The 11,882-nt window shown below is 36.8% G+C and overlaps 1 protein-coding gene across 1 annotated transcript in view; it reads left to right on the top strand.

Moving 5' to 3' along the window:
• Positions 1 to 11,304: 11,304 nt before the first annotated feature.
• LOC127845954 (uncharacterized) overlaps positions 11,305 to 11,882 on the top strand; it is a 5,180-nt gene continuing 4,602 nt past the window's right edge. The window contains exons 1-3 of the mRNA XM_052377132.1: positions 11,305 to 11,389; positions 11,588 to 11,656; positions 11,809 to 11,882. The exon at positions 11,809 to 11,882 is cut by the window's right edge and continues 397 nt beyond it. Of these exons, the coding sequence (XP_052233092.1) occupies positions 11,596 to 11,656; positions 11,809 to 11,882 (135 nt within the window). The 5' untranslated portion in view covers positions 11,305 to 11,389; positions 11,588 to 11,595. The remainder of the gene's footprint in view (positions 11,390 to 11,587; positions 11,657 to 11,808) is intronic.

Raw genomic sequence — 11,882 nt, 5'->3', positions numbered from 1 at the left:
TAATTGACACGTTCATTTTATTAGATCGTTCCACGATTTTAGTAAGGGTTTGCTCAAATAAATATACCGAACATCACAATCATTTTGTAAATTATGTTAACAGTTTAATAACATTTTAATAAAAATTCAAATTTCACTTTATTCATGTTCAGTCAATTATTTGTGTCTGCTTCTATACATTTTATAAAGTGTCACGTTAAACTCAATGTCTTCAATTTCTTGGTATTCGAAAAATCTATGAATTTAACGTAATTGGACTATTTGTAAATTAAATAAATATTCCAGGCGGCGGTGGTGGTGGGGGTGGCGGCGTTGGGGGTGGCGGCGGCGGCGGTGGTGGTAGCAGCGGCGGTGGCGGCGGTGGTGGTGGTGGCTGCAATTGGTGGTGGTGTGGGCGGCGGTAGAATGGGAAAGGCTTCTGTGTTCAGCGAATACGCATGGCTGATCATGCGAATATAACATTTAACTGTTGAATGAACTTATCAAATATGACGGAATGTTCAAATGAATGTGCATACGAATTGTACATCTGTATTTGTTATAGGTTCACATGTGCATACTGCGTTAGCTTAAGTTTAACATGTGCTATTTGTCTTATAAAATCTGTTCAATTGAACTGTGATCAATGTTGATGCGTGAAGCTGATGGGGATTTACTTGTTAAGTTGAGTTGTTTCTCACTATATATCTGTATAATAAAGATGTATATGTGCATTATGGTGTTAGTTTGAACATGTAAGTTTTTTTTTAATATCACGTGCATACACAAGTTGGAATATTTCTTGTATACATTTCGCGCCTGATAACTTGTAAATATAGGTGTTTTTTTATAGTACTTTGTCAAGTTACTTGGAAAGAATGGGGTATATTTACAAAGTCAAAATCTCTAAAACATCATGGCACATTTATAGGCTGCAGTAAACTAACAAAAATATGAAATGTCACAGAAATTTTAAAGTTATATAAAACCCAAATATTTAGCTATTGACTTTATATCAGTATTCGCGATAAAATATGAAATATCTTAACTAACTTGCGTGACCTACATCTCTGATTTACCAGCGCCTATCTTAACACAGCGACAGAGGTGAAAAGGTATTTTAGTAGTATGAGGAACCACACAGTCTCAAGATTTTATAGTTTAACAACCAATGACGTAAGGTACAAACGGAATGTGCGGAAATGTTAACTGTAAAACGTATCATAATATCAAACCTCAACTTCCAGCAACTGTCATAATAAATCAAATCGTACCTACATGGGATGTGTATATTTTATAACAACAAAAATACACTCGACTTTCATATGAAAAGAGCGTTTGATTTCGCTTAAGCGTCTTATAAAATAAACTCGGCCTTGCGAAACTTTTTGGTTATTAATTTATCTTTGGAATACCAAGTATTGCGCAACACATTAAACGTCGCACTTAAAGACGTCATCGTAAGTTGCATGTTACGATACGTTGTATATGTTAGTGATTTTATGCGTTAGTTTTGATATTCAAGATTATGTCAAACTGACAAATAAAAAACATCCATGAAATCAAATTCTAGCCAAACAAAATATAAATAAAAGTAAACAAAATATAAATACAATGCATAACTTGTAGGATTTAAGATGATTCATTCCTATACATAGGCACCTTAAATCCGAAGCAAAGATCTATTTTGTTTAAAAACACACATGACCTAGATCTGATATCAACCCGTTTACATGTGTAAACACTTATTCGATTGCTATTGCGAACGTACTACATTACCACACATTGAATTTGCGTTTGTGTTTTAATTTAAGGCGTCTGCGAATGTTGTTTCATCGTTACCAGTACCTGACAAATTTATCTTGAAACAGTTTAATGTATCATACGTTTCAAAGTCGGAAAACATCATCAATGCCATATAATATGTGTGGAGGTCAATATCATGATTCTTATGTTGACCATTACTCGATTAAACGCTCGTGCGGAGTCGCGGGCACGGGGGATCTCATAGTTGCATTAAGCCCCATTACCAGACTCTCAAGTGAACATATATTTAATTTGCGTCTAATGTGTCACAATATTGTACCATGTATAAATCAATAACATGTTTACAAGCATGTTCGGTCTTTTGAAATGTATGTTAGAAGAGTATGCGTTCTAGTAACACAACATATTTTCGTCAATTAAAATGTAAAAGAAATGTGTTGTGACGTATTCTTGAATGAGCATGCACTACATTTCGTTTTTCATTGGTATATGTGAGATTCAGAAAATATGGTACTCTATAAACTACAATAAAACTGTATTATACACGTTACATTTTTATATAGATATTGTAACTGTTTCAGTAGTGACAGGGCACCTATTATATATATATGTGTGTGTTATGACCCCCATATTTGTTTATGCAATCAACTGTGGTTTATATCCATTCCGACCGTTTGTGCAAAGACGCTGCATTTAATATCAAATCATTTTTAATAGCTTCGCCCTTTCTCTATACAAAATAACACATACTCTGGGAAAGACAAACAACGACGTGAAACCGAATATTAACTATTTACAACACTATGATTTACACGTCTTCACTTCGTTAAATCATCATCTGTCGTACATCTGAAATATGGGATGGCTAACGACTGTAAAAGTTGTCAAAAACACTTGGAAAAAACGTGATTCCGAATATCATTAAATTTACAAACAATGATTTACTTCTTGAAAGCATAAGCTGTCGTGAATTTCAAATATTGGATGAAAAATTACTTTATTATGTGTCGCTATTTATACATATAAATGCCCATTTTAAATGTTTCGAATGACACAACATTACATGTCTTTAAGTTAACTTTGGAAACGTCTGGCACCGCGCCCTGGATGCAGATACTTACTAGATCGGCAAGACATTGGGTGGCAGCTGGAGAGACTCACCCAGAACCGAGACGACTGGAGGAAGCTGGTTTTCGGCTAATGCACCAGACGGGCTCACATGCGAATATGAGATGATGAATTTGACATTAAAAATACCCATATATGAACATGAAAAATTGCCCGGTGTGCGCTGATCTCCGAGTTGGATGCTATTGAGTTTAACACGTATATAAATAATGATTAATAATTCTCGGTAATCCGGCCAATGTCCAAAGTTCTATTTTCGGAATAAGGAAATCATGTATTTTTTGTTAAATGTGTAAATTTAAGTTGTTTATTTGGAAAAAAATCAGGCGCATGGCAAAGAACATCCATATCAAACAAATTTTTATCAAAAGTATTAGTATTATGAATTTGAGCGTGAAATCATGAGGACAAAAATGACAATGACATTATTAAAATTAATGTTATAATTACTATAATTCTTCTTCGTCTCCTTCTTCTTTTTATTATTATAAAGTGTATTATTCTTATATCACTAACAATAATAATCGTTATTGTTTTAATTAAATTCTGCATTATTAGCAGTATATTTATTTCAATTATTCGTGTTGTTGTGATTATTGTAGTGATCACAACAATGTGGTGCTGATAAGGATACTGCTCGTTATAATGATTGTTATGATTTTAAAGTTGAAGATGTAATGATGAAGATGAAGATGAATATGACGATGAAGAAGAAGAAGACGACGATGATGATGATGATAATGATGATGATGATGATGATGATGATGATGATGATGATGATGATGATGATGATGATGATGATGATGATGATGATGATGATGATGATGATGATGATGATGATGATGATGATGAAGACGACGACGACGACGACGACGACGATGATGATGATGATTACATTTACAAAAATAATTGTGATCGGGGTTGTGACAAACCCCTAACCAAATCACGAAAAGATCTTAAAACAAACGCAACGTGTCATTACCTGATAGATCTAATGGTAAGGTGGCAGCCATTATCACCAATAAAACTAATGTCAGAAGATTTGTAAACTTCATTTTGATATCTGTTTGGATAATAAACGTATGGTATGAAATCAATAAAACGTGTTCAAAACACAAATTATACATATTTCTTAAGTTTGATTTCAAAATCATTACAAATGAACAGTGTAAATTTACGAATTCACAGTAAAAGAATCATCGAAATGTACGAGCTTCAAAATTATGTTAATAACAACGAAGTGCATGTAGTATGTCTCCAGGAAACGAACTACAAAAGTAATCACAGACAAGTTCATTTAAAAGGATATCAAGAACCTGTGCGAGGTGAACAAAGAGAAAAACTTATAGGCACTGGGGTAGCAATATATGTAAAATCGGGCCTTTCATTTACTAAAATAAACATTGATCAAGATTGCCCTATTGAATCGTGTGCCCTCACACTGTACTTGACTAAGCACCAATCATTCCGCATTCAATGCGTATATGCTCAAACTAAAGATAATACGTGTAAAAATTATGCAAAAATTTTCCATTCAGTTGAACATAGAAATAATAATATTATTGTTGGCGATTTCAATCTAAAACACCCCTGCTGGAACCCCGAGGGTGATCCACGATGCGACGATAACTCTGAAAATCTCCTAAAATTAGAATTGAACAATGGAACAACTTTAAAACTCAGTGTAATAATGAGTTCCTTCCTAATGTAGATAATACTGACACCAACTCTTACTTTAAATCCTATATAACAAAACTTAAAACTGCGCTTGATAACTCAATCCCTGTAAGCAAAACACCTAAAAAACTCAAACGGTCTGTACCATGGTGGAATCAAGAATGCACAGACGCCATTAAATATCGTGAAAAATGTAGGAGAAAATGTATCCGAATCAGAACCGGACCTAAGTATGACAAATATAGGGAAGCCCGCAAAAGTGCTAAACAAGTATTAAAAAAGGCAAAATTAGAAAGCTGGAACGAATTCTGTAATAATCTCTCACATAAAACAACTAGCAAAGATCTATGGGATCAAGTTAAGCGCATGCAAGGCAGACCCCCTACTAATACACCTATCTTTCGGGTTAACAACGAAGTTCTTGTATCTAACGCTGATAAAGCTTCTGCACTGGTACAACATTATCAAAAAGTAAGCAGTGACGAAGGATACTCTGAAACGTTTATTGCAAAGAAAATAAAAACAAAAAATGAATTTCCTGTCTGGTTACAATCTCTTACCGAGGAAAAAACTCACAAGTACAATGCTCCTTTTAGCCTGTTCGAGCTCGAATCAGCTCTCCTTACATGCAAAAACGGCGCGCCGGGCGACGATTACATCCATTATAAGATACTTAAACAACTTCCACTCTCGGGGAAACAAGAATTACTTGCCCTTTATTATAAATCATGGTCTGAAGGTACTCTTCCTGATGAATGGCACGAGGCCACAATAATTCCGATCCTTAAAATCAATAAGCCTAAAGACTCTCCAGCCTCATATCGGCCGATCTCTTTAACCTCTACGTTCACCAAACTAATGCAGAAAATGATAAAACCGAGACTCTGCGCGTATCTAGAAAAACATAACAAAATCTCAGAAGTCCAATCGGGCTGTAGATCTAACCACTCTTGCGAAGATCATTTAGTACGCCTTGAAGCTGATATTAAAAGAGCCCAAAATCTCGGTCAAACCGTAGCAGCCGTATTTTTAGACCTCACAGCCGCATTCGATAAACTATGGAACGAAAACGCCATTAAAACACTTAATACGTTAGGAATAGAGGGTAAAATGCTCAACTGGCTTGCAGCTTTTCTTACAACGCGTAAAATAAAAGTGAGACTGCATGACGCGACATCAGAATCAGTTGAGACTATAAACGGCTGTCCCCAAGGTAGTGTCCTATCTCCAATATTATTTTCCGTGACTATGAACACCCTAGCCAGAGAAATTAAGGCACATAATTCACAAAATAACACTGATCTAATCAATTTATCACTTTTTGTAGACGATAGTGCAATATGGACCACATCTAAATCACCGAATCTAGCAATTACTAAAATCCAAAAAGCCCTAACTGCAATAGAAAACTGGAGCGCATCGTATGGCTTCCAAATAAATCCCACAAAAACCCAAGCAATCTTATTCCCTGCCAGTGCACAAAAAGTAGCGGCCAATGCACGTAAAGCAACTCGATCTAAGAAAACCCCTAACCCCCCACAACTTACTCTATGTGGTGCTCCTCTTCCGCTTCTTGACAACAATACTTTTTTGGGTATGACATTTGACAAATATTTAACATGGAAAGACCACATCCTTAAACTAGTTGTACGCTGCCAAAAGGACCTCAACTTTCTAAAATGCATCCAAAGAAACAACTGGGGTACGGATAAAAAAGCCCTTATGCGTATTTATAAAGCCACTATCTGGGCAAAAATAAACTACGGAAGCATTGCGTACAATTCAGCCAGTGAAACATTACTCAATAAATTACAAGTAATCCAAAATACGACACTTAAAATTATAACTGGTACACGTAAATCTACAAGCACCGTTCTGCTGCACGCTGAATGTGGAATGATAGAACTGGGTCAACAAAGGCAAATTAACCAACTAAAATACCGCGCGCGCACGCTATCTATGGGACCACACCTCCCAATTAACCTTAGTGTTACTGAAGACCCGGCCTACCAAAAAAGGAAAAAGAAGAGTGGTCTCCCGTACGCGCAGAACGTGCTCGAGCTAGGCAAATATTATGAGACTATTGACATTAAAACTCAGGAACCTACATACTTTAGCTTAAGAAATCTATCAAAACCAAATATTGACTTACATCTAACAACATTAATTAAAAAATCCGACCACGACCCAAACAGTGGCTCTATAGCTCAAAACTATGTAACAGATAAATATGGGGATTACACCCAGATTTTCACTGACGGTAGCAAAAATGAGGAACTTGAAATAGCAGGCGCGGCTTTTGTAGTGTATCAACCCAAAAATGTCATTATACATCAGTGCAAGGTAAAATACAATAAAGAACTGTCTATATTTGCTTGCGAACTAGCTATAATAAACAGCGCCATAAAGTGGCTTAATGAACTTGAAACCCACGAACGCTCAAACTACGCGATATTAACCGATTCTCTCAGCGCCTTACAAGCACTAAATGCAGGATCATCGAAAACGCGTCCCGACCTTATATGTGCAACATTAAAGGGAATCACAAAACTAGCAAACAACAATATCACTCTCCAATTCGTATAGATCCCGAGTCACGTAGGCATTCCGGGTAACGAACACGCTGACCAACTTGCCAGAATAGGTTCCCATGAAGGTCTACCCTCTGATTTAAAGCCTAGCGCGCGCGAACTAATTGCAATCATAAACCAAAAAGGGTATAATGAACAGGATCACAAATGGTCAATTTACTGCGCCGATCATAATTTACCGATATTAACCAACCCTAGCCATAAGATTAACATCTATAGTCCCATTAAAAGGGAGGACAGGGCTTACTCGCGCATGCGCCTAAGGGTGACTAGATTGCACGGCGACTATTACAAAACTGTCCTCTGCCCCCAGTGCAACATTCATAACACGTTTGAACATCTTTTCTTTACATGCCCTAAACACGCTGAACAGAGACTAGAACTAAGTGCAGGGGTAATAGCGGCCTACAAAAACCCACTTATCATTAATCGCGACTCACTGTTGATGCCTCCAAGCGGAATCGCTCCTGTTGTGCGACTGCACGTGTTTAAATTTTTGCGCGACACGGGCTACTTAGATAAAATATAATATTCCGTTGGACTATTAGCGGTAGATAGAAATAACAACACATACCGTCAGTTATATACTGCTTCATTTATTCAAATTAATAATAGCAATCTTATGTGCTAATGACGGTCGGGACTCGGACGATGGTCACTTCGGTGTGCACCATATGGCCACTCGTCTGGGCCCGAACTGAACCTAACCCTATTATCCCGGCCCTATAGGAAAATTAAAATAAATAAATAAATAAAAACTCAGATCAATAATGGCAACTTTATGTACTAATGACGGGTGGGTCTCGGACGATGGTCACTCCGGTGTTGTCCATATGGCCACTCGTCTGGGCCCGGCTCGAACTTATATACTATTATTAATTAATTTGGTTCTAAAACTGTACCGTAAAACAATCCATGATATATGTAATTTTAAAGATTCCAAATAATAATGACTTATGACAAGAGGAAAATTGCATCAACAAATAAATAGATATAGAAACACTGCATGTAATGTGCACGCCGAGAACCTATAATTGTATTTGGGGTCCAAATGTACTTTGGATTGGTAGTACATTACAATGCAGTGTCCAATAACACCTTGTTGACGTCAATACATAAATAAACAATACTATAAACAAGGCAAAGATGAGGGAGCTGTCTATAACGAACGTTCGCGGTTTCCTCGTCTGCGCTTTATGATATATAGGAAAATTACACCAATAAATAAATAGATAAAGACTAATAATACTAAAACGACGGAAGGGTACGTCCCCCCCCCCCCAATACATATGTCACTTGGCCCCTTTCGACCACTATGGATAAGCTCTAAGCCTTCTTTTACAACCAAATAGCGCTCTAGGTAACAAAACCCAGGGTTCCGCGAGACCCTCGCTTTCCTTCTCTTAAGCTGTAATCAGCAACAACGACGAAGGTAGGGGACACAGACAACATACTTCCACGCAGGATCGGAAGACGCAGTAAGTGCGTACGTGGGCAAATTTACCCACAGTGCAACCCCTATAGGTGTAAATATTGTTGTAATTAAATGTGATTAGTTATTTTTCCCATATGTAAAAGACTTAAACATGTTGAGTAGAGCGTGTCGGCTGGGCCAGAGGGCGCGCCTGAAGAGATATCTCTCGCCCGTGCACTCTGGCTCCGTTGACATGACATCCGTGCACTCTGGCCCCGTTGACATGACATACCCAACATGACAAAAATAAAAATAAAAAGAGAATGGTGACGGTATTTGTTGTTGTTGTTTCCCCTACTGTAGCTTAGGTGATGTTTTCTTGTAGAGTAGTGTAAGTTTTTTCCTTGCATGCCTGTGCCTTGTTACGTTTGACGTTGAATTGTAAACCTTGTATTGCTAACCTGCACGTATTACCCTTGTCACTATGAGGATCAGATCGAATTAGAGGGATGGTCAGCATTAACATCCCAGATCTATTCCCTCCTGAACAAAATGCACTAATACATATAATAACCATCTGTGTAACCACTAGCAATATAAACAGGAAGAAGAACGTGCGCTCTCTCTCTCTCTCTCTCTCTCTCTCTCTCAAAAACAAAAAAAGGCGCGTGAAAATTGTCTCCCAAAGAAAGAAAGTGTAGAACCAGATATTGTCCTCCCTGTACCACCAACAACCAATCAGTCATCTCGGTCCAACCACACAAACGCAGCCCCTTTTCTACTATATTAAACTTCAAAACTATTCTGACCCTTGCAACACCATTAAACACCTGACAATATCCAACAGCACAACAGAGAGAGCCCATGTGAATTTACACCAAGACACAGGGCAATAGAGTAATATCTGTACTAATCTATGTTTATGTACTAACAAGTCCTCCGCGAGGGACGTTAAACGGGGGTGCAGTGTATCGGCGCTGTACACCGGGCACTTAAAAGAACCAGGGGCGCCTCTAGAATCGGGGCGCCCTCTGTATCCCGCTCTAACCCCCACTAACACCTCTTGGGGCGGAGAGCACAAAAACCACACACAAACTTTAAGGAATTAACATTAATGCCAATAAGGATAATGATAATCTAGAGATAATAGGAATACTGCAAAAACCATTTTGATAAAAGGCAAACCACTACATAATCCATTAAAAAAAAAAAAAAAAAAAAAAGCATCTAGTCACATTAAGGTCTCATTAGCCATCGTGCTATGATGTATAATATGACCTTATTTTCTCCCCTGAAGGGTCACAGGGGCAGGTCGATACATCTGTAGTCGAGAAGACGCTGGACGACCTGTAAATACATCTCAAATACACACAAAAGAATCATCGATTAAAAAAGCATATGTTAAACTTGAAATGGTAACGAGTTACTATTTTATAAAGAATAAATGGAGGAGCGTAAATAATTATTATTTTGTTAAAGGGAAACTGTTAATGACAAAAATGACTTGCATTCGTGTCGATTAAGCTATTGTAATAGAAATGCTTGATACATGTGTATAAACAAAATAATTAGCTTGATGAGTCGATAGAAACACGACTATTACTATAAACCAAGATAAGCATTTTGTTTATATACGAAAATAGAGTTGATATGTATGTTGAACAAGACGATAACCGGCGGCTATCTATTAAATGTTTCATTTCAGTCCAAAAGAGCATACCTGTGTATCTATCACTTCGTCGTTATGGAGTAGAATTAGATTGGCGTTATGTTGTATACTCCAACAAATGCTAGCATCGCGTCAAGTCTTCTAAGAAATGCCACAACCTCCTTGTTTACCAAACGTAAATTTAAATATTAAACGCCCTTTCAAAATCATGACAACATGTTGTTAAAATTCACATGCGCCTTTAAATTCGTAGTTATTCCACATCCATCCTTTTTTAATTTTTACCAGTGCGTTTACGTCGCCTGCTTTTACGTAACGTAAGCGGAGACGTCGCCGTACGATGACGTTTACTATTGAGACTATCGATCTTTATTTTGAACAAGACAAAACAACTCGATTATTTATTAAAGGTTTCATTTCGAGCCTGTGAGAAAACTTCAAGCTTCAATGGTATGAGCTCATTAGGTTATTTTGATATTTTGAACCCAAGAGGTTCTATTGTCATGCATCTGAACGACAAAGTTGGATAATAAACCGATAAAATGCTCTTTAAAAGAATTATTTTCTTTTTTTAATGTACACATGTACAATGCAGCAATTTATTTGCCATCAACAGAACCCTTTGCAAACAGTAAATATTTTTCAATTACGTTTAGATGTAACCAGAAATATCAGTACGACACAATAATCTACTTTTATTTTTAACAGAATATGAGGAAAAAATGTTAAATTGCGTAATGTTGCTTTCAATAGCACCAGTCAAGAAGTGCTGTAGAATAACTTGCATCCTGAACAATATTACGAAATTACCAAATAAACCATTTGTTGTTTTGCATTTGCGGTTAAGAGCCGAAACTGAAACTGCGCAATTGAGGATTTACTACATAACAGACGGATGCAAAAATTGAAACGCAGAATATAAAATAAATTTCCGAGAGTTTAATATGCAGCCATAATGACACTTTACCAAGTAAGTTTAAAGGGCACCTGTAATAGGCTCTAATAATGATTGATATGGGCTGCGATTTGTATACTATCTGAACCACACATAACGTTGTGTTGAATACAGATTGGACAAGGGCCTTCGTCGTCACGCTACTGTACAGTATAAAACGTAACGTAAACCAAGTACTACATCATAGCGACGCAGCGACCGATATACAGGTATGATCGATATAAGCAAGTAAACAGATCGCCGTATACAGTTGTCTGTTTCAAAATTGAGATAAACTCCGTATACTTGTATTAAATATGAACAAGTAATGTTTTAAAGTAATGGATAAAATAATATGTAATCAAGACGTATATTTTGTGTTTAAATACGTTGTATGTATTGATTTTATTAGTTGGTTATTTTTACAGATATCAAGATGAAGCTTACAATCTATCTGGCAGTATTTGTCTTGTTGAAAATGGACGCAGCCTTCCAAGGTAAATGGCACGTTTCGTTTGTTTATCATAAAAACATCGCTCACTAACATGTTTGCAAATTAAAAAGAAGTCCACGTAGGAATTAATTAATATTTAACAATTAGTTTTAAAGATTTCCTTTATTTATAGTATTATTTTATTTATTTGACGAGAAGCAAATGGAAGACAAATTCCAAGCAGCGGCGGCGGCGACGGTGAAAGCGGAGGTTGTTCTGGTAACGGCGGT

The sequence above is a fragment of the Dreissena polymorpha genome, chromosome 9 (assembly GCF_020536995.1).
Source record: "Dreissena polymorpha isolate Duluth1 chromosome 9, UMN_Dpol_1.0, whole genome shotgun sequence".
NCBI classification, from domain to species: domain Eukaryota; kingdom Metazoa; phylum Mollusca; class Bivalvia; order Myida; family Dreissenidae; genus Dreissena; species Dreissena polymorpha.
The sequence above is the reverse complement of the archived record's forward strand: the minus strand, read 5'-3'. Positions and strand labels throughout refer to the sequence as shown.